Genomic DNA, 21,993 nt, shown 5'->3' with positions numbered 1-21,993 from the left:
TGATTTTTATTATTATTATTCATTTTCTTTTAGAAATTCTTCATGTTAGAATATTCCTTCTATAATAAAAAGTAAAATTATCACCATCTTACTTAAGATGGTCCAGTATCAAGTATTATGTATATGCAAACGAAGGGATTGTGAAGTATTAAATATAAAATGATCGTCCTTTAAAAAAAATTAAAAAAAAAAAAAACACTGATAAGGTTCTCTTTGTTTAAGTTATTTTCGTATTAACCTTATAGTTTGTGAATAGTTACAACTAAAAGATAAAAATTCTCTTAATATTTATTAAATTATAGTTTTTTAAATATTTTTTTGTGATATTTTTTTATTCAAATTTATATGAGGCAAAAGAAAATTTATTTGAAATTTGAAATATTACCACTTTTAATAACTATCTCTGGACATACAAGTACACATATATATATGATATCTTTTAAAAAAAGATAATGACTATTTTTACAATAACACAAAAGTGATAGATAAAACAGAGTAGAGAGAATCAATCAACTTTCTTATTGAGAAAATCATTTATTTTCTTTATCAGGCGGTGGTTACTAGAGGAATATTTAAGTTTTAGGTATTTTTCTTTTTATCTCAAATACAAATTATGAGGGTAGTGTATCCCATCTGAGATATAAATGTGGCAATGAGACGAGTTTGAATGGATGCGGGACTCATCCCATGACTCTGAGAAAGACTTGGGATCCACCAAAATGAATATGACGCCAGTAGAACTCTTCTTCTTTTTCTTTTTTTCATTTGTTCCATAAAATATTAAAAGAAGACCCTTTTTTCTTTAAAGCCATAATACAAGAGCAGAAACTTGAAATCGATAAAAATAAGACCATTTTGTCAATCTTGAGAGTGAAGTAGGAAAGGAAGAGTGCAGACTGAAGAGGACTAGGACACCAAGTTCTAAATTGGGTCTGAGGTCTTGGAAAAGAAGGTTTGACTGATACATAAAAAATTTGAATATATATATCACAGAATATATTTCAAGATGTTCTTATGAATTTTTTGTGCTTTATTTAGGGATCAGGTGGATCTTAATTTTTAGGATTTATAATCACTTTGAGTTAAATGGGCGGGCGATTCAATTGTCACTCCTATTAAAAGGGTGAGATACACTATTCCATTCAATCATATCCACATAACTAGATTTGGTATCGAAACTCTAATCCCGTGAACAAAAAAATGTGATTATATATGATAGATAGTTGTATCATACATAATCATATGAACCAAATATACTCTAATGGTATATAGATATAGAGACTGTCTAAACGTATGTACATACTTTGATAGACTTTTTCAATTATATATTACTATATAAAAAATAGTTTTAATTTTTTTATTTAAATATAGATAAGTGTATGATTTTATTCACACCTGTTTAAGTAAATTAGTCAACAGCACTAAATTTTAATTTGATATCAAATAATATTAACAAATATATTTTTTTTGCCACTTCAAATTTTATTTTTTATTTTCTATTTAAATTAGATAAAGTGTACAATTGATTATTTTAATTCGAATGATTCACTCACTTTGTAGATAAATTTAGCCAGTAGAATAAATTAGATTTATTTTTCGTTCTTATACTTATTAATTACATTATTTAAGTTTTAAATTATTTATTTATTTATTTTTATACTTTAAAATTTAAGTGATTTATAACTTTATTTATTTTTTCTTTTAAGAAATACATTTTCCCATACCTTAACACGGGTACCCACAGATTCTTAAATATTTCAACGTGATTGGTGTATAAAATATATAGATGAGAAAAATAATCATGAATTTAAATATTTCTAAAAATGAAAAATAAGAAAAAAATAAAACTGAGAGTCAAACAAATATTCTCAGCCGGGCCCAACCCAACTGGAGCTGGGCTTGGATTTATCATTTGGGTCGGACCGAAATAGTCAGAAAACCCGCTCATGTAAGGGCAAACACGTCAATTCTTGTTGAGGGTACAGCTACAGAACGTTACAACGAATATAACGGACGTCGTGGCGTCTGCCTTTCCCTCCTTTTTCCCTCTCTCTCCTCCCTCAAAAATAGTACCAAAACGAAGTTATTTGTAGTAGGGGGGAGAAAAAGAAAGAGAGAGAGAGAGAGAGGGGAAGCGCGAGCGAGGCAGAAGTAACCGAAAACTCCGGCTAAGAAACGATCCGAAAATCTTATACCAAATTCAACAATTTGGTTCGGAAGAGTTGATGATTTTCTTGGGGGAATTTCCAAGGGATTACGAGGATTTGTTAATGTTTTTAGTTTCTTCCTTCTGATTATAAGATTTATTTTTTCATTCAATTGTTAGTTATTGTACATTAGATTATGTTTTAGTTGACGAGAAGATCTTATCACTCGAGAATTATGAAGAACGCAATGGATAATTTACAAGATCTGATCCAGGAAGTCAAGCTTCGGACGGTCTGGTGGATTCTCTGTATATTCTCGGTGTCTTATTTCTTGACACGTAATTCCTTGACGTTTCCTTTAGGTTTTATCCAAATAAGAAATAATTAACGTGTTTCATCATTTCTTGTCGATGCATTGCGAATATGGTGGTGTGTGGCTGATCAATGCGTTGTTCTAAGCTCATTATACTACTTTATGAAGTTGTGTTAAACTTTTGAAAAAATTTTGGAAATTTTAATGGCTTTCTTTTTTCTTTTCTGTATCAATTTCATCTGTTTGGATGCAGCTTTCATTTGATTTACGTTGCGTGTTTGTTATATTGTGCTTTCCAACTGGAGGAGATTCTTTGGTAGTCATGTAGAATTGGTGAACTTGAGTAAAAAATATATGAGGAGGAATAGTTATTGTTTCATGTAGATGCATATATACACCCGACTTCTGTTTTTATTGTTTATTATGAGGTGACCATTGATTATCCAATCAACCATGGCCAAAACAATCTAACATTACCACAAAATGTTGAGTTTACAGGGAATCCAGACGTGGGAGAGCTGTCATTTTTCACTTTTTCTACTCTGAACTTATTTTAGCTGAACTACTTTGATGAAAATAAACATTGTTATTCGTTTCTGTTCTGTTGTTTACTAAAGTGTAGCTTACACTGGGGAGCATGCCATCAAAATTTTGAGCACTTCTTTTTGTTTGTTTAAGTGATCTTTAACTGCAAGTGTGCTGTTCATCTGCCTATTCTTACCATAATCTTGATCATTGATTTTGACTTTATATGTCTTGGCAGATACTAGTAAATCAATGCTAATGAATATTCCCATAGCTGTGCTCTTGGTTTCTGGACTAAGAATATTGTTTAATGAGGTGGAGTTCCGGTGGAAAGACCGGAGTATCAGACCAACATCCTACTTGTCACACTTAGAAAAGAAGCAGCTATCTGTGAATGATTCTCGTCTTACTTCCCTGCCTCCTGCAAAAAAATGGAAGAGAAACATAGATTCCCCTGTTATAGAAGCAGCCATTGAGGACTTCATCAACAAAATCTTGCATGATTTTGTCTTAGATTTGTGGTATTCAGATATTACACCTGACAAAGAGGCACCAGAGCTGATACGTGCTATAATCATGGATGTCCTTGGTGAAGTATCTGGAAGAATCAAAGAAGTGAACCTTGTTGACCTGTTGACAAGGTATTGTATTCTGGTATATGTTTCCACTCCACTTTAATGAAGTTGCGAAAAATGTGATTCAAATTAGTTGATGATATGAATGACTGAAACCTGTTTCTGGCTTTCTCCAGGGATGTGGTAGACCTGATAGGAGATCATTTTGAACTTTTTAGAAGAAACCATATTGCTATTGGCACAGATGTTATGGGCACATTGTCTTCTGAAGAAAGGGATGAAAGATTGAAGCAGCATCTACTGGCCTCTGAGGAGCTGCATCCTGCTTTGATATCTCCAGAGTGTGAGTACAAGGTGTAGAAGTGTTCTGATTCAGAAGGCATTTTTGGACCAAACTGTTTTTGTATTTATTTCAGTTAATTTTCATGACATCTTATATTTGTCAAATATAGGTAATTCAGCAGCTTATGGGTGGGCTTTTAGCTGTTGTGTTAAGACCAAGGGAAGCACAATGCCCTTTAGTTCGATGCTTTGCTCGTGAGTTCCTAACTTGTTTGGTAATGCAACCAATAATGAATTTCGCTAGCCCAGGGTGAGATGCTGTTTCCATCAACTTTTTATTGTCTTAAGTTGAAGATTAGTTTCATCATAATCTGTGTAAAGAATAATTTCTATGTTGTAGATGGATTATGTTGGCATCATCCATAACTTTGATCAGAAAGAGAAGTCCACATGTTATTTCATCTTTGTTATGCTTTAGCATCATTTTAATTGTTTGCTTGAATAATAAACTTATGTTGTATAGAGTAGCATCAGTTGAAACCTATATACCTTAGCTTTGATTTGAGAGTCAATCTCTCACCCCATATTCCAAATTTGACTTAATAAATAATGAATTATATTATCATATTACCTTTTATTTTTGGAATGTCATAATTTGATTCCAAACTTATGTATTAGCAAACATTGCCATATTCAAACACCATCTGTATGTTGATAATTTCCACTCCAATGCCTCTAATTTGTTGTGTAATGTATACCTTCTCTGGCTTGTTTCTGTGATGTTATTATGCTTGCTAATGGATTTGTGTCACGATATTAATCTGAGGTTCAATGTTTACATCAGCTTTTTTGAATTCCTCATGCAAGCAACATCATTCTCTCCCTTGCAGTCTTCTTCAATAGCAAGTTAAATTGTTACTAGTTTATGTGATTGCTGTTCAGGACTGACTTCTTTACTCTTTTTCCAGGTATATTAATGAGTTGATTGAGTATATAATTCTGGCCTACAATGACTGGTCCAAGGTTTTTTCCACTGATCAACCACCTAATCCTGAGGGTCATAACTGTGACCACACTGTTTCTGAAGAAAATGGTTCCAACAACCAAGGGAGTGATGCCTCTTTATCTCGGTTCGATGATAACAGGGAACTAGACTCTGGTGCCCTGGGAAATCTCTTGCCTAGTACAATGCAGGATGAACACATACATCCACGGCCTGCTGACTGGGCAAAAGTGTTTGATGCAGCAACTCAGAGAAGAACAGAAGTTCTTATGCCTGAAAATCTGGAAAACATGTGGACCATAGGAAGACACTACAAAAAGAAACTCCAAAAGAAGGCTTCTGCAGAACTTCAAGCCCCTGAAGTTACAAGTTCAGTAACCGTCGTATTTCCTAGAAAAGATTTGGTGACTGAAATAGCAAAACAGAAGCCTGAAACATCTATTGAAGTAGAAGGTAAAGCTTCGAAGCAACTAACACCCTGGCTCGAACAAGATACTCGACCTACCGATCACAGTATTGATGCCTTGAGCAGGTCACAAGATCTCAACAAGAAGGTGTGTCCAGAGGGAGGCTGTACTGCTAATAACCTGGAGAACAATGACGATGTTGTTTCCCCTGAAAACAGAAATAAACTTAAAAGATCAAATAGCACTTCTGATTTAGAAGTTCAGTTGAACCTTGTTAATGTGTTTACTAGTCAAACCAGTACACCCTTCTTTACTGAATCCTGTGGTGCAGATGTTAATAAGTCTAATGTACAAGGTGAAGTACCACATGCTCCAAAGTTGAGATGTCAGGTAAGACCTTCAAATTCCTTTGTTTGGTTCATGAAATTTTAATTGGATTTAACCTCACTTTAAAAATGTAAAAATGCTTTTGTTATTCAAGACCAGTAGCTTCATGGCCCGGGCTTCTTTCCTTGGTTCAAGATGATACTTTTCACTTCTTTTCCGCTATTACATGATAAATTCTCATGCCAGAGTAGTTTGCTAGATTATTCTGCTATCACACCCACTATGTGTAACAATTTGCATGTGCCATGCCAGGGGAAAAGTATGGCGATCTAATATTGGAATCTTTATAAGATGATCTGCATTAGCTACCCATATTTGCATGACTAGCTATTTTCATAATCATGGCTTCAGTTGAAATAAAGGATTGCATGAGTATCTCTTATCTCCTCTGGTTCGTGACATCTGGAAATATTCTGTGTTTTAGCTAATTTGAGTCCTTGATCTGCAGGTTGTTGGAGCATACTTTGAGAAACTTGGCTCAAATTCTTTTGCAGTTTACTCAATTTCTGTTACTGATGCTGAGAACAACACTTGGATTGTGAAAAGAAGGTATGATTTTGAAAAAAGTTTGAATAGAAGAATATTGCTTTTTCTGAGATGGATGTGACGCTGTTGATCTACTTCAAACTCAATTCAGTATGAGGACAATTTTGTTTTAAATGACATGAGAAAGCTTTCTGATTAGAAAGGATTACAGTGCTTTTCTGTGCACTGGTCAGTTGATTCTTCATTTGTAATACTTTGCATGCAGATATCGGAATTTTGAGAGATTGCATAGGCATCTTAAGGACATTCCTAATTATACACTACATTTGCCGCCCAAAAGGATATTCTCTTCAAGTACAGAGGATGCTTTTGTTCATCAGCGCTGTATTCAGCTTGACAAGTATCTCCAAGTATGGTTAACCCTACTCCTGGTGATGGTGCATATACATTTTCTCCTTTTAGCTATTTTGACTATGCTGTCTCTATCAGGAACTCTTGTCAATTGCCAATGTTGCTGAGCAACATGAAGTTTGGGATTTTCTAAGTGCCTCGTCCAAGGTGTGCATTTCCGATTTCTGTTAAATACATTTAAGTATCCTTACCTTCTTTGTTAACTTTCGGTTTTTATCAATGAAGAACTACTCATTCGAGAAATCGCCATCTGTAATGACGACTCTGGCAGGTGTGTGGTTCTTTCTTGGATGTCATTTTTCATGCTCATTTAATTGGCTGACCATTTTGCATCATTCGATTCAGGAATGAATTTTGACTTGCATATTTATGTGGGACTTTGTACTTGTTGGATTAACGAAACCAGTGATGATATCCAACCCCCCAAAAAGATAAAAACTGTAACAGTCAGGCATTTGGTGACTCTGATGTTTGACTACTAATACAGACCCTTATCTGAAAACTCATTGGATACTCTGTTATAAATTATGAGCAAAGGCCCTTGGTTGTGTTACTTCGATATATACGGGACGTATCATTTTTGTGAGTCGATCTCATCACTTTATTGTTGTGTGTGTACTTCCTTTTCAGCAGAGTCTTGGAAAGTAGAAGTGTGACACACATATTTGAGTGATTGGAAAAAAGATGGAAAGTTTGTTAATCATTTGACTTATTTATTACAATTCTTAAGTCGTAACTTGTTTTCTATGTAATCATGTTTACATAATATCATTGGTTTGCCTGTTCCAGTTAACCTTTTTTCCTGTTGTAACGCGTTAGTCTTGTGTTATTGTAAACTGAATAAATGTTTGTTTGCCATTTAGATGTTTTCTGAAACTATTCATAACCTTTGCAGTGAACTTGTCAAGAAATTTAAATTTTCCTGAAAGCACATGCAAAAGTTTATTCGGGAATGTTTCTTCAGTGAACAAATTCGCTTAATCTCCTACTTTTGCAAGGAACTTGACTTCTTTCTTGTGATGTGTTTGATCTTCTGTTCAGATAATGACATAAAAATTATTCCCACCAAATATTCTAATCATCATGACATCTCCCGTGACCTAAACAGTTAATGTGGATGATGCCGTGGATGATATTGTACGCCAGTTCAAAGGGGTTTCCGATGGCATAATGCGGATGGTGGCTGGATCACCCTCCTCTTCTCATGAACAAGCCTCTCCAATGGCCAGCAGAAACCTGTCCTGGAATGCTGATGATATGAACAAATTGACTGTGAGGCAAAGTACCTCAGATTCGCTCAACAGTTTTTCTGATAATGAGGAAGGTGATAAAGATGCAAACCATGGGCAACAGGAAATAGAATCTTCTGCCCAAGCGAACGAGTCGCACTCAGACAATGAATTGAAAGAGGATCCAACAGGGGTTCCTCCAGAGGTACTGTGAAATTTTAGTAGTGTAGTGCACTATTGATTCCCTCCTGGTCTTATTTGTTCACTAGTCAGTTGCCGCCTTTCTCATATACTTTTGACTGTATTATTTGCCCCTAGTAATTTCCTAATCTCATTTAGCTGAAGTTATCTTTTTATATTTATTTATGTCAGCGACTTCCTTTTAATTCTAGTAAGTTTACCCTCCTGGATCCTGTTGGTTTCCACATATGGCAGGTAGTGATTCCCATTGGTCATAGCAAATGATGAAACTAGGATACTTCTTTCTATTTATTGAGCCTTGAGCGGAAATTTGTTTAAACGTTTTTCTTCAATATTATGCCTCGTTAGCTTCGAAGTGTAGTTGATTCGTTAAAGATGGCCGAAGTACTGGTGATTCACATTTGTAAGGCATATTATCTCCAACATTCGAATTTATTCATCCTTTTCAATAGCCTGTGCTCTTCATCATGCCTGGGCTGGGGTAGATATCCAAAAGCTGAGCTGTGCTGTTGGCCCCAAAAGGAGCTGTACTGCCATATGTTACCAAATGTTACTTGGGTCTATTCGGCACTTCCTATAACTGTTGTGTAATTTGGTTAACTCCTAATCCAGTTGATTTTCACCTTTCCTTGCAGTGGGCGCCACCAAATTTAACTGTTCCAGTTCTTAATTTAGTTGACAAAATATTTCAGCTCAAACGAAGAGGCTGGCTAAGGTGATGTCAAATTTCTCACACTTCCACCATGAACTTGGTTTTAAGTTTAACAATTCAATGTGTGGTCGGATTCTTACAACCATTTTATATTCTCATATCCACTGCAATTTCTTACATAAAGAGAATTCTGTTATAAGCATATTACAGTTTAGCTTGAAGCCACGCACTTCTTTTTGGAATGTAGGAGGCAGGTCTTTTGGATATCAAAGCAAATATTGCAGTTAGTCATGGAGGATGCAATTGATGACTGGCTCTTAAGGCAAATCCAATGGCTCCGCAGAGAGGATGTCATAGCACAAGGGATTCGGTGGATCCAGGATGTAAGTTGTGATGCTTTTAATTTGTGACTTTCTTCCTTTGAAGTTGTGTGATTGCTACTTCCTAGCCTGCGTGTTAAAGCACTTGGTTTCTGGTAATGATAAATTTACTGAGTGGAAACAAGAATGGTGAAATATATTTTTTCACACAAGTCACTACTATAGTGTGTTCCTTTTTCTTCAAGAAGCTAGTATGTGGTTTTCTTACCACTATATTTTCATTAGGTTCTCTGGCCTGGTGGAACATTCTTTATGACTATGCGCATTCAAAAGAAACTAAGTGGTACTCAAGCTAATCAGGGATCACAAACTACAGAGCAACAAGGTGGGAAGACAGTCACTCAACCAGAATCTTTTGAGCAACAGCTTGAAGCTGCTCGCAGAGCTAGTCACGTGAAAAAGATTATCTTCAGTGAGTAATTCTTTTGATTTGATTGTCGTATATGATGCTGTTTATACTTATTTAGGAACAAAGGATCTCATGGGTAACTTTTTACACATGAGGAAATACTTACCATACCTCCTATACATTTCCCCTAAATGGTTCTGCTTGTGTTGCTGGCAACTAAATTTTTGTTTTTGTCACCACTTTAACGTCCATGTCCCATGGTTTATGTCGTCTCACTTTTCTCCATTGTTCTTCTTGCTACAGCCCCCTAACACAGTTGGATTATAACTCAAACATCCCTGCATTAGTTCTGTGTCTGTTTTATGTAATTTGTGATGGGCTCTTCCTTCATTGACTCCCTGATAGTACAGGATAGAAGGCTGAAATGACAACCACCTTGTCATATCCAGCAGAACCTATAGTCTTATAGTTTGATAGGGTTGCTTTCAAGCATATTGTGGATGCATGCTATTATTCTCAAAGTTTCTCTTCGGCAGATGGTGCTCCAACCGCTTTGGTCAGCTTGATTGGGGCTAAGCAGTATAGACGATGTGCTAGAGATATTTACTATTTCCTTCAGGTAAAACTTCCCTCCCGTTCCTTTTCTTTTGGATCCAAATACTAACTCTGTTTATTTTTCAAATCATTTGCAGTCTACAGTTTGTTTGAAGCAACTTGGTTATGGAATACTGGAACTTGGTCTAATAACAATATTTCCAGAATTGCGTGATGTTGTGAGGAATATCCATGAAAAGATGCATATACATCCTTCCGACAACTGAATTTTGCTTTTCTCCATCTCACTATGTTAACGTGGCTAGCCTGAGCGTGAGCGCTCTATTGACATTGGATGAGTGAAAGAAAATAGGATTATCATATGATTATATGTTTGTTTGTTAGTAAATAGGAGCAGAGGCGTGTAAGTCATAATAGCTTAGCATAGTTTCATTGGTGGAAATGTCAACAAGAAGTTGTTTCTGCGCTTGGTGTAGTACAGAAGTTTCTGCCGCAGCCAGAGGCTTTCTTCAATTTTGTGAAGGGTAAAGTGTAGGAATCCAATACAACTAATATTGTATCTACTAGTTGAAAATTTCCTGCGCAGCAAATGGTAATATATTTAAATGTGTTTCACAGAAGAAGTATACTGTATATGACTTGTTACTAGCTCATAAAAGAAAAAATTTCAGAGATCCTCTTGATAATAGAAATGTTAAAAAAATTCCTTATAAACAAACTCTCTCCATACAGAAATTGGACCACATGAGCTTTGATTGTAAATTTTCTATGAAAATATCTTTTTTTTGACATATGAAATTATCCAAAAAAGTATAGTAGATTTTATTACATCCTACAGACTCGTCAAGAATGACTGTTCAAACACTAGGTAAGCTAATTAAAGTTTTTATAGTTGACTTACCATGAAAATTAATACACATATTAGAACATGCCATTAGTTCTACTAGATTTCTTGATAAGAATTCAAACTTACGTTGAGGATATGATCATACGAAAACTTCCATTTTTATTTTGATTTTATTTTATTTTTGATAAGGTGACAACTTCCAAAATTTTAATCCATAGGGCATAAAGATTGATGAATGTAGTGGGGCTTGCAAATGCAAGAGTAGAAGTCACATTTGAAAATCATATCAGCCAAACATCTCCACCCCACCTTATCTCTACACTCCAATTTCTCCCCTCTACAATCTTCAAAAACAATTTTCATCTTTCCAAATTCTAAACCACACAAAATACACTCACACACTTCACATCCATCACTTTCTTTCTCCCTTATCTATACCACTACATCACAATTGCCCCATAATTCTGCCCTCATTTTCTCTCCAAAGGATTTTTTTTGGTCCAATCAACCAATGGCTACCGCATCGGCAACGATATCTCCGGCGACAGTTCCGGCCACCGTCGTAAGCCCCGGCCGATCTCCCCAGAGGAGAACCACAGTTAAGTACGTCAATGGATTGAACTCATTCGATGGGCTCAAGGCTCATAACAATGTAGCCTCATTGGGCCTTCCTGTTTGCACCGAGCAATCCTTCGCAAATATCGTTAGCTCATTGAAACAGCCGTCGCAGGGCAGAAGCGGTGGCGCTCTTACCTCCACCTGCAATGCTGTGGCTGAGATCTTCAAGATTGCTGCCATTATGCCCGGCCTTGTTCTCGTCGGAGTTGCCGTTGGATTCGTTCTCCTTCGGCTCGAGGCGTCCTTGGAGGAAGAATGAAGGTCTTCAACTATTGGTTGGTTAATAGTATTGTGTATGATTCAAAAGAAAAATACTGTGCATTTTTGTTTCCTCGTCCCCTCAAATTCTCTTTTGAATTTAGAATTCATTTAAGATTTTGCTATATAAATTGAAGTGGTAAATTTTGTTTCTTGCACTACAGTTGAGCTATGAATTTAGTATCTAACTAACGCTGTCAAGTGAAATTTTTGTCCGGACTCGACTTGGACAAATCCGATTTGTCATGTAATTGATGTACAATTTAAGAAAATCACCAATAATAAATCAAATATGTTGCACAACTTTGTGATTATATTGATTCCAACAAATCATATTTGATCAACAATTTTCCATGGTGTTAATGAAGTTGGAGTTAAAACTATTAAATTCTTAATTGCAATTCTATTGAAACTATGTGAATAAATTCAATTTGGTGATAGCAAGTTTTGGAATTGTTTAAACATCTCCAATCTGAAGCCCCACACTTTTTACATTTTTGGTGGAAGATGTGTGTGTTTTAAACTGGGGCATTGGTGCTATCTTTTCGGAGGAGTGCATGCTTTACTTTATACCGAAAATCAAAACCAATGGCTATGTTACGTGTTTCAAGCACCAGCTTTTTCATGAATATTTACTTTTATTATGGGATTGTGGATTAGTGTACGGAAATCTTTTACCTAAATTTTGTTTTGATCGAGTTAAAATAGAGAAAGTGAGATGCATTTATCATGTAATTGATCATTTTTTTTAAAACTGTACATTAATTATACCACAAATATATTGTATTTAACATATAATTAATTTTAGTTCGATCAAAACGGATTCAAATTAGAATTTCTGTGTTGTATGGGTTGGGTGGCCTTCCTATATTCCAAATTGCCGTCCGCTACTCCATATATTTTTCTTTGCTTTCTTGTTTCTTGCTTCAAAGAATGAGAAAGCAGATATGACAGTCTACTAGTAAGGAAGGATTGTGTTTGCGCCTTGCGTCCAGACTAGGGTTCTTATCACTAGTCGTTACAAAACATAAGAATTAATACATAGATTTAGATGTGTATTTAGTTCTACTAAACGCCTCCACAGTTATTTATACCTACATTATAAGTGTGACGACATTATTTATAAGTTTGTTAGCGTCTATGATGGTTAATTAGAAGAGGTCATTACAATTTGCTCATTAGTAAATGAGCATGACCAAATTCAACAAAGGCAAGCAGACTTTCTGGTTGAAAGGAGCCTCAGCCAACTCCCAATCCAAGACGACGATAGCAAACCATATAGTATCCGGTGGCGATAGACAGTTGCAACATTAAAAACTATAGATTCTCCATCATCTTACAGCCTGGTCGATTCTTTAATTTAGTAGCAAACTTACAGTTGGATTTGTTTGAATCCACCAGCTGCAAGAGGGGGATCATGTGAACCTGGACAGGGAAGTTGCTCGTACTCTGACTGCCTCCTTGCTGTCCGCCATCTCCCAAAAGCTATGCAGATAGATGCCATGAAGATCAAGATTGAAGAGAATATCCAACAAAACTGCAAGTTTGCCAAAGCCCTGGCCCTCAAATCGGCCTCATGGGTCCCACATACAACTGCTCCGTTCACGACGATGGCGTTGCTAAGATTTGTTGTCTGAGTGACACATCCTCGGGGGACAAAGTTAGGAAGCCATAGCATGAATCCCATGTTTATGAACCAACATCCTTGGAACACTACTGATGTGGAAAGAACTAATGCTGCAGGGAAGCTGGTGGGGGAAATCGTTGCATATATTGCTACAAGAAAAGAAACGCATACTATGAGCTGCATTAGCCAATGGTAATGACCTTCGAGTCCAACGTGATCAGTTGAATGATAGTGAAGTAAGAAAAGTTCCTGCCCAAAAACTGAGGCAACAAGGATGCCCGAGACGCCTAACGTTTTTTCAGACAAATGATTCAACTCGCTAAAAAGAGTGAAGGTCGTGAATATAACTAGCTGAAGGAACATGGTAGCATGCTCGATATTGTCAAGCTCAAAGGAGAAGTGAAGGTGTCGAGGGTCTAAAATCTGGACCAGGATTGCCAACATAGAAAACAAAAACACGAGTATGAGCTCGAGGTGTTCTAGTTTTCGGACAGGACTCTTAAACGGGTACCAAAACCTTAACATGAACTTGGTAGAGCCTTTAAGGTAGTAGAGATGAATGGTATTGATAGTATGCCACAGGCCGAGGAAGGCGAGTGCCAGCCCGGGAACTAGATGTCCAACAAAAGTTCCCATATTGAGGTTTCTACTTTTTGATTTCAAGACAAGGATATATATAGAGAGAGAGTCTTCGCTGCATGTTGGTTGCACCATAAATACTTGAAAGCATGAACAAAAAGATAGCATTAGTTGATGCCTCATCAGATAACTGGTGCATGGTGCATGTGTTTCCACTAACAAAAAGGAATTGTTCACTAGTTACCATACTATTTCATGACTCTATGCATGCCTTGCCCTATTATTTAAAGAAAAAGGAAGCAGGTGTCGGGAAATTCCAACCCAAACTAGATTTGGTCAAATCAAAATTAATTATTTGATAAGTGTAATACACATGTCGTATGATTGATATACAGTTCAAGAAAATCGACCAATCACACATGTATCACATTTAACATGTAATTGATTTGGTTCGATCAGACCTGGTATGGATAAGAATTTTCGAGCAGATGGCCCTCGCGAAATGAAAGAGACACCGACAGAGATGGAATTCATTTGCTGTGCAATGTTAGACATGAATGAAGGCAAAAAGAAGAAAGGAAACAGATATGACAGGAGGCCACCAATGAATAGGAGGAAAAGAGAGGTAGATGACAATAACTGCAGGTTGGATGCTAAGTCATTTTTGCTAAAGACTACCACCAATATATATAATATATATGTGAACTGAAAAGATAATGAAATCCAAACGAAAATAAGACAGCTCCACTGACTCGAGGAAATTAAAATTTGTAGGCAGCAGATGAGTTAATGTAAGATTAGGGTCGATCTCTTCAGTTAACATTTCATCTTAATTACTCTGACCAGCCCTGCAATAACCATTTATCATTATTTCATATGTAGCCTGGTACTTTACCCTTCTATTCAACAATCATGGGCAATTGGGGTTATGGAAATATATGGGCTGGGCCGGACTAGTGGCCATTCTCATCAATTGGTGTAGTTGGATTTTCGCAGCAATCAACCTCTCTAAGGTAAAATTTGCCTTGCGCAGAATAGTTGGTAAAGTCGAGATCGCACTAAAAAATCATGAGCTTAAGTTCTGTCGATCTACTAGTCTAGTTTAATAAAAATAAATAATTAATTATATATATTTCTTACTGATAATTAGCATATATCAGTTGTAATGAATAAAACATAATACAATTGCAACTGATTCACTAAAAGAAATGATGATTACAATCTGCAAAAAGGTTTCCCTTTGGGACAGAGATTACCACGAACGCGTAATTATAATGTCATAATTCTTTTGACCCAATAATACAGAACGTAATAATAAATTTTCAAATATAGCAAAAAAAGAAAAAATTCAAAACTATGTAGACAGTATTATTTGCTTTATTTTTAATACTACTGAAAAGGGTCTTGGAAATTTAATTTGGCTTCAGTTTTTGTTTTTAAATTTGAACTTAGCTAAGCTACTTTCATCTCATTTTTGCAGGTTTCCGGTGCATTAACCCCTTTGATATTGGAAAGTGCAAAAATATCGAAAACTGCAAACTTCTTGGAGGCACCAATGAAGTATTCACAGACTATGGTTCCTTGTATAGAAAGATGAGCAATTGAAGTCAGCAACAATCAAGATTCCTATCCTGTTACCGAATCCAATTTATAACAAGCGGATAGCACAACGACACTCTGATTTGCTGATTTCGGGATTAAAGCTGGAGATCTACCAAAATCAACGAGTGTAGATGAATACTGTTCAGAAGGACATGTATAACATAGCTACCAACAAAATTCATCTTTCCGTTATCGAGGCATCTCATGCTGGTCAAATTATTGGATTAGCAACAAGGGATTATCGTGTTGCTTAGGGGCTTACCTTTATTTGCAACTTGCTTTGAGAAGTCAATCTATAGAGGTGATATCATCGATTTCAGTAAATTTCTATGCAGGGTTTGGGAATTGAGGCGAACAACAAAAGGGTAATGCAGACCCGTGAATAGTGCCTCAAAGCTAATGATCATGAGAAGAGACTCACATCTCACAGGATTATGGTATGACAAAGGAGGCATGTATTCTTCTGCCAAACACAGATAAAAGTCATGCTAAAAGCAACTTTGTTTAAGCAACCAAATGTAAAAAGTCATGCGACTAATAAAAACATTTCCAGTTCCTACAAAGAAAAAGGTAAAAGTAATCTTGACATGGAATTGTTTATAGAATTCTTGAAGTTCATTGAGAAGAACACTCATACTGCATAATTAATATTGACCCCTGAGCAATAAAGTAGGCAACATTTAAATGTTTAAACAATTCCATGTTAATTTATTATGGAACAACATTTACACCAAACAATCGTGCTAAAAAGCAAACGGATGTCAAGCATATCCATGCTGGATCATGATTAACAAGTACAAGTCTTACGTTATCATGTGAGTATGCAGTCCTTACGGGGATAACAAGCCATTGAGACTTTCATCGACAACAATAGATCTATATAACAGGAAAGTTAACCACACAATAGGAACCTAAAGGCCATACGGTTAGTTAATATCTAATGCATGCGTCTTAAATTACTTCCAGGAAAATTTTGTGAGCGAACCAACATTAACAGAACTTCAAACAATGACAACTGAATACTGCAGTAACTTTTATGTATCATAAACTCATATTTGCCGAAAAAAGTAAATGTATAAAGATTTCCAATCATCAGTTTCTCTTTCTTCAAACGCAAAAATCTCATGAACCACCGAGCCAACATACACACATCAACACCGCAAAATCTAACCCTAATCCCAGCCAAAAATGGAACTCCTCATCACAAACACACCCCGAAAAAACATTAAACTATGAATAAAAGCAAAAAATTCATAAGACCTGAGAATTCTCAAGCTACGGCAACCGGCTGCGGTTTGGCCGGTTCCGTTTTTCTGTTGGATGTATCCTGAAAATCTTCCATGTTATAAATTACGGTGATATACAGCGAGCAGCTGGGGCACCGCGCGATTTCCTCGCCGATTCGCAGGTCCTCTTTGGTTATCTGGAAGAGATCTCCGCAGGGACACGGGTAAGTGAAAGCCTGGAGCTCCTCGTTCCACTCCATGTCCTCGATCTCAACATCGTCGTACGACATCGTTCGCGGAATCTAGGGTTTTTCTCTTTCTTCGTATTCCCCTTTCCTCTCGCTGGCGGAATTGGAGGTGCCAGGGTTAAGCAGAAATTCGGGTGGTGAATGGAAATTTATATATAGTGAATTTGGTGCTAATTACATCAAGGTCCTTGTATTTTCCAAAATATACATAAACTCCCTTCTACAAAAAATAAATATCAACTTTGCATTCAATTTTTTTTTGTTAGTATCAACAAATTTAATAAATTTTAACTAATTGAGGCTTATTTATTAGACGAAGATAAAACGCGGGATACTAAATATAATTTCTCAAATTATAAAAAACATACGTATAATTACACTAAACCTTAAGGTAAAATGCAATTACACCCTCTTGTGTTATTAAAAATAATAAAAAAAACTTCACATAAAAAATAAAACACTAAAAAACTCCCATGTAATATTCAAAATATAAAAAACAACCCCCTTGACTCCGGAGATTTAGCGCACTCGCCCTCCTTATGACTGGCTTTAATTTTAAGTAATAAATTAATTTTGTTCTTTAATTTATGAACCGTTAGATCTTTCTTGTTATATATCTGACGGTTAAAATTTGTAAATAATAGATCAACGGCTAGATTTCATTAAATTTTATTTCAAAGGTCCAAATTTAACACATAATTCAATATTTCATATTTTATTTAATTTAAATTATCGGTCCAAATTCATTGTACAAATATTTAGCATATTTTGATTTTATTACGTATGAATAAAAATTTTAAATATATTAAAATATATTTAAAAATATATCATCTTTTCCAACCCACCATCTCCCTCCCACGGGCGCCCCCTCACTACCGTCGTCGTTGTGCCTCATCGCTGCTCTCCTCCTCACAGCAATTGATGCCTAGCCACCGTTGTCTGCCTCCTCCACGCCCCTGTTGTTGTCCGCCCCTCACTTGTGCCCTCGCGTGCCTCCTCTCTGCTTGGCTCCTCCGCGCCCCCTCTTCCCCTCCCCTCCTCACCCTCTCTTTCTCTCTCTCTCTCTATATATTTATATTTAAAAATTAATATTTGTTTTAAAAATGTTTAAATTTATGTATTAAATATATAAAAAGACATTTAAAATATGTTTATAAACTCAAATAATATTGAAAAGTTCTGAATCATTCATTTATATCATATGAGATCTAATGACAAAACTAATAAAACGGCGCGTATGATGCAACTCCAAAGACGAGGGGGTTGTTTGCTGTATTTTGAGTATCACATGGGAAGTAACTAAATATAACAAGAAGGTAAAGTCCTCTAAATCCTAAAAAGGCCTGGCCCAAGGCTCACAAAGATGATTGGATTTGGGGGTAGCAACTGCAGGTAATATTGGTCTTGTTGCTGAAGCCCACAATAAATACCATTGGCAAGTCCAAGCTCAAGCTGCTGTTTTGTAAACCTCAAAGCTTAAAACCAACAACTGCATACCACCACCAGCACCCAGCATTCAACAAATCTACGTTAAAAGTTTCAAGAAAAAGCCCACGGGTTTTATCCCCTAAAATCTATCCACTTTCAGATAACTATGCTGTGTAATTATTCACACGCACAAACATATCTATATATATAGTTACTGGGGTGTGAGAATTTTCATAAACAAGTTAAGGAAATATATATTTTGAAGAAAAGATGTCTGGGGTTGTGGAGAAGTGGAGCAGTGAAGTAGCGAAGCTAAGGAACAAGGGCCGAACCATTTTCTCATCATCATCATCATCATCATCAGGTGCCTCTGCAGCTGCAGCTCCAACCAGCTGCTGCCAAGACGGTGGAGATGAAAGGAGTAGTGCAGGAGCTTATTCACTCTGGTGGCCAACCCTGCAAGTTAAGAAGCTGCCCTGTTCAGAGGCGTCGCTCTCCATGCTTGTGGATATTTTTAGTGCTTAAAACAACACAACGCTACCTCTTTAATTTCACTCATCACTTTAACTTCCTTTTTAAGTTTTTTTCTCTTACACGGCATACTTTGTGGTTACGAGGGACTGTTAATGAAAACTACTGTTCTAATTATGCAGTTTGGTTGGTTAGTTGTGTCAGTAAATGCGCAGAAAATATAATTAAAAAAAAGAAACGGCGAAAGTGGAGGTGCGGGGAATCGAACCCCGTGCCTCTCGCATGCGAAGCGAGCGCTCTACCATATGAGCTACACCCCCAGCTTGACTTAAAATATTTTTATTTAACTGTAATTTTCTCCATATCTTTGATATTTATCTTCTAAAGGAGATGTTTGCTAAACTTATTTCCAAAATATTATAAGTTCTAGTATTTTATAATATCATTTATAATGTCAATTTTATAATTAATATTCATAATTAGAGAAATTTGTTAATATCTTTAAAATATAAGTTAGGAACTCCTTTTTCTTCCCGTAAAAAAATTCTATAAACTCACAATATTTTAGTGTTTAGTCACATGAGCTCCTTTTTTTTTTTTTTGGAAAAAAAATTATCAAATAAATTTGAATGTTTTTGAAAAATTTATAAGCTATTTCAAAAACACCATTTAATTAATAATATATTGATAATGGATGAATAATATATATTTATACTAATATAAAAAATTTGTTATCTATATTCACAAACGGCGAATAACGACACTACCGTACCAATTTTGAAGTATAACAATAATACTCCTAATTAGATCATCTGAAAATAAAATTACAATTACCTTTTTTTATATAAAATGACTCTATGTCATTTTAACATCACTACACTAATTCTTTTTTTTATCAATAATGCTTTAAATTATTTTTTAATTTTATTTCTTTAATTTTTTTAAATATAATAATTATAATATATTTTAAAATATAAAAAATTATTTATATATGCACGTAAAAATGATATGCCATGACCAACCGATCAATAATTAAAAGAGGAAAGTAGAAAAGAAGATGAAGATGAGAGGAGAGGTGGGGTGGGAGAGTTGGATGACATTATTGGGAGAAATGAGATAAGAGCAATAAAGTAGGAATGAGTAACATCATCTTTCCCACTTGGACTATTATGACCCAATGGTTGAAAAGTGGGAGGGAGAGAATGGCATGCTGCACCCCACCTCCCCTAATTTCTCTTCCTGTTTGTCCGTTTTAGGACCAGAACTGAATTATTGCCTACACCCAACATGCCCGCGGGGGATAAGATTGAGAAATTCTTGAGCTTATGACATGCAATATAATAAAATTATAATAAATTAGATTAAATTTAAAAAAAAGAAGAATCTAACAATAGCATATTGAGTGACAAAATAAATTCTAAAGAAAAGGGTTGTTTTTTTTTATAAAAAGAAAATTGAGGCATACCTTTGTACATACGATATTCCCGAAAAAGAAAAAATATATTTTTTATGTGATTAAATAATTAAATATTTTGGGATATTTGAGTTGAATTTTTTATTTTCCGTGTTATAAAAGATTTGTACTAGTATTTTGTTTGCTTGAGAAGTATGGTGAAAGGAGGAAGTTGTTACGTGGAGTATCCTAGGAACAAAACCGTGTCCCGTGACCAATTGGACCGTGTAACAATGGGCTTCTCGAACTGAATTTTTTATTGTAAATTGTATTATATTTTTTACATATAACATATATATATATATATATATTAAATGACGTAGGAAATTAATTACGATTTGCACAGAAAATTCAATCGATTGGCTCTACACACAGATATTTTTTTCTTTTTCTTAGAGGGTTTTCGTGTACAGCACACCTTTTTGGCCCTCCAACCATCCTATATATACACACACATACAATTAAAATAATAGAATTCACGCACTTTCACCTTCATCAATCTCATATTCACATATCTCATCAAGAAGGGGAGAGAGACAGAGAGTTATATGATCATCAGAAATGGCAGGTGTGTGTGATTTGTGCGTGGGAGAATTGACAAAGCTGAGCGCAAAGCTGAGAGTCAGGAACCCGTTGTTGTTGATTTCGAAGAAAAGGGCTGCCGCCGATCACGAAGCAGAAGAAAGCAAAGAGCCTTCTTCCGCAGCCGCCGCAGTAAAGTCGGGCAGAAGTGAAGGTACGATGTCGGAGACCACCGTGTTCCTCCTCATGGACCGCTTTGCCCCCAGCTGAAGTCGGAGGGAAATGGATCTTTATGTATATTTTTGTTTGTAAATGTATATTCTAGATCATCCACTAAAATAAAACAAATCTGCTTTTTTCAGATATTTCTAGCTTTTCTTAATTTCACAAATTGGGAGAAAGTTTGATTTTACATTTTTAAGGGGTTTAAAAATAATTAATTCTAAGAATGTAATATTATTTTACAACAACAAAAAAAATTAAATTAAAAAATGACGACCCAATATGAAGAAGTCAGTTGGAGGTGTTTCAATTATTTCATTAATTAATTTGATTACAAAATATCTAGTTCTATAGTTTTTAACGCTAAATATCTTTTCTACACCAAATTCGTTATAAGAATTTTGACTCAAGTACATAACACAGGCACAATTCTCCTGTAAACGAAAGGTAATTAAATTGCCAATTGCGTTATGGACTTTGAGAAAAATTAATTCAACATGGATTAATTATTAATTAAAATTAATTGATTGTTGAGTTTGTTTGGTATTATTCCTTATTTAAATTTAAAGGCAAAAATATATAAATGAATAAGAAAATTTTAATATGTTATATGAAGCTTCACTCACTAATTTTGATTTCTCACCTCTAATTAGTTTTAGATTATATTAATGCGTATGATTTAAGCACGAGTTCAAAATTTTTGGATATTGATATTGGATTTAGGCTAATTGAGTGAAAGCTCTTAATAAAGAGGACCTGCAAAATAAAAGGTTAACACTTTGATTCTTAAGTTAGTTCCTAATCTAAGAATAGATAAATAGAAAAATAAATTATGACGAGAATTATGATAAAAGTGATAATTCCCTATATAAGACCACGAAATTAGAGTAGCACAGTATCAACAAGGGAAGTTCTTGAGTGTGGAAGAGATTGCTTGCCGAGGGGTACCTACCCTATTCATGGAGGAGGAGTTCCTCTGTAATACGAGTT

General features: G+C 35.4%; 4 protein-coding genes and 1 non-coding gene across 5 annotated transcripts; 2 read left to right on the top strand and 3 right to left on the bottom strand.

Annotated features, from left to right (window-relative positions):
- The first annotated feature begins 2,091 nt into the window (after positions 1-2,091).
- LOC105172973 (uncharacterized) lies at positions 2,092-10,489 on the top strand. The gene is made up of 15 exons (XM_011094600.3): positions 2,092-2,485; positions 3,224-3,626; positions 3,737-3,914; positions 4,013-4,152; positions 4,811-5,642; positions 6,088-6,188; positions 6,391-6,535; positions 6,615-6,683; positions 6,762-6,807; positions 7,645-7,970; positions 8,602-8,681; positions 8,866-9,001; positions 9,224-9,410; positions 9,884-9,966; positions 10,040-10,489. Exons 1-15 carry the CDS (start codon positions 2,383-2,385, stop codon positions 10,166-10,168), a joined length of 2,958 nt encoding a protein of 985 aa, XP_011092902.2. The 5' UTR covers positions 2,092-2,382; the 3' UTR covers positions 10,169-10,489.
- A 570-nt stretch (positions 10,490-11,059) lies between these two features.
- LOC105172858 (uncharacterized) lies at positions 11,060-11,783 on the top strand. The gene has a single exon (XM_011094447.3). The coding sequence runs from the start codon at positions 11,261-11,263 to the stop codon at positions 11,624-11,626; it is 366 nt and encodes a 121-aa protein (XP_011092749.1). The 5' UTR covers positions 11,060-11,260; the 3' UTR covers positions 11,627-11,783.
- Positions 11,784-12,615: 832 nt separating this feature from the next.
- Positions 12,616-13,943, bottom strand: LOC105172859 (transmembrane epididymal protein (DUF716)). The gene has a single exon (XM_011094448.3). The coding sequence runs from the start codon at positions 13,886-13,888 to the stop codon at positions 12,998-13,000; it is 891 nt and encodes a 296-aa protein (XP_011092750.1). The 5' UTR covers positions 13,889-13,943; the 3' UTR covers positions 12,616-12,997.
- Positions 13,944-16,442: 2,499 nt separating this feature from the next.
- LOC105172860 (diphthamide biosynthesis protein 3) lies at positions 16,443-17,860 on the bottom strand. Its single transcript, XM_011094449.3, has one exon. The coding sequence runs from the start codon at positions 16,947-16,949 to the stop codon at positions 16,704-16,706; it is 246 nt and encodes an 81-aa protein (XP_011092751.1). The 5' UTR covers positions 16,950-17,860; the 3' UTR covers positions 16,443-16,703.
- Positions 17,861-19,053: 1,193 nt separating this feature from the next.
- Positions 19,054-19,126, bottom strand: TRNAA-CGC (transfer RNA alanine (anticodon CGC)). Its single transcript has one exon. It is a non-coding gene; the product is annotated as a tRNA-Ala (tRNA).
- Between the last annotated feature and the right edge of the window lie 2,867 nt (positions 19,127-21,993).

The sequence above is a fragment of the Sesamum indicum genome, linkage group LG10 (genome assembly GCF_026168435.1).
Source record: "Sesamum indicum cultivar Baizhima isolate 11 linkage group LG10, ASM2616843v1, whole genome shotgun sequence".
Lineage (NCBI taxonomy): Eukaryota > Viridiplantae > Streptophyta > Magnoliopsida > Lamiales > Pedaliaceae > Sesamum > Sesamum indicum.
This window is presented reverse-complemented; position numbering and strand designations above follow the sequence as displayed.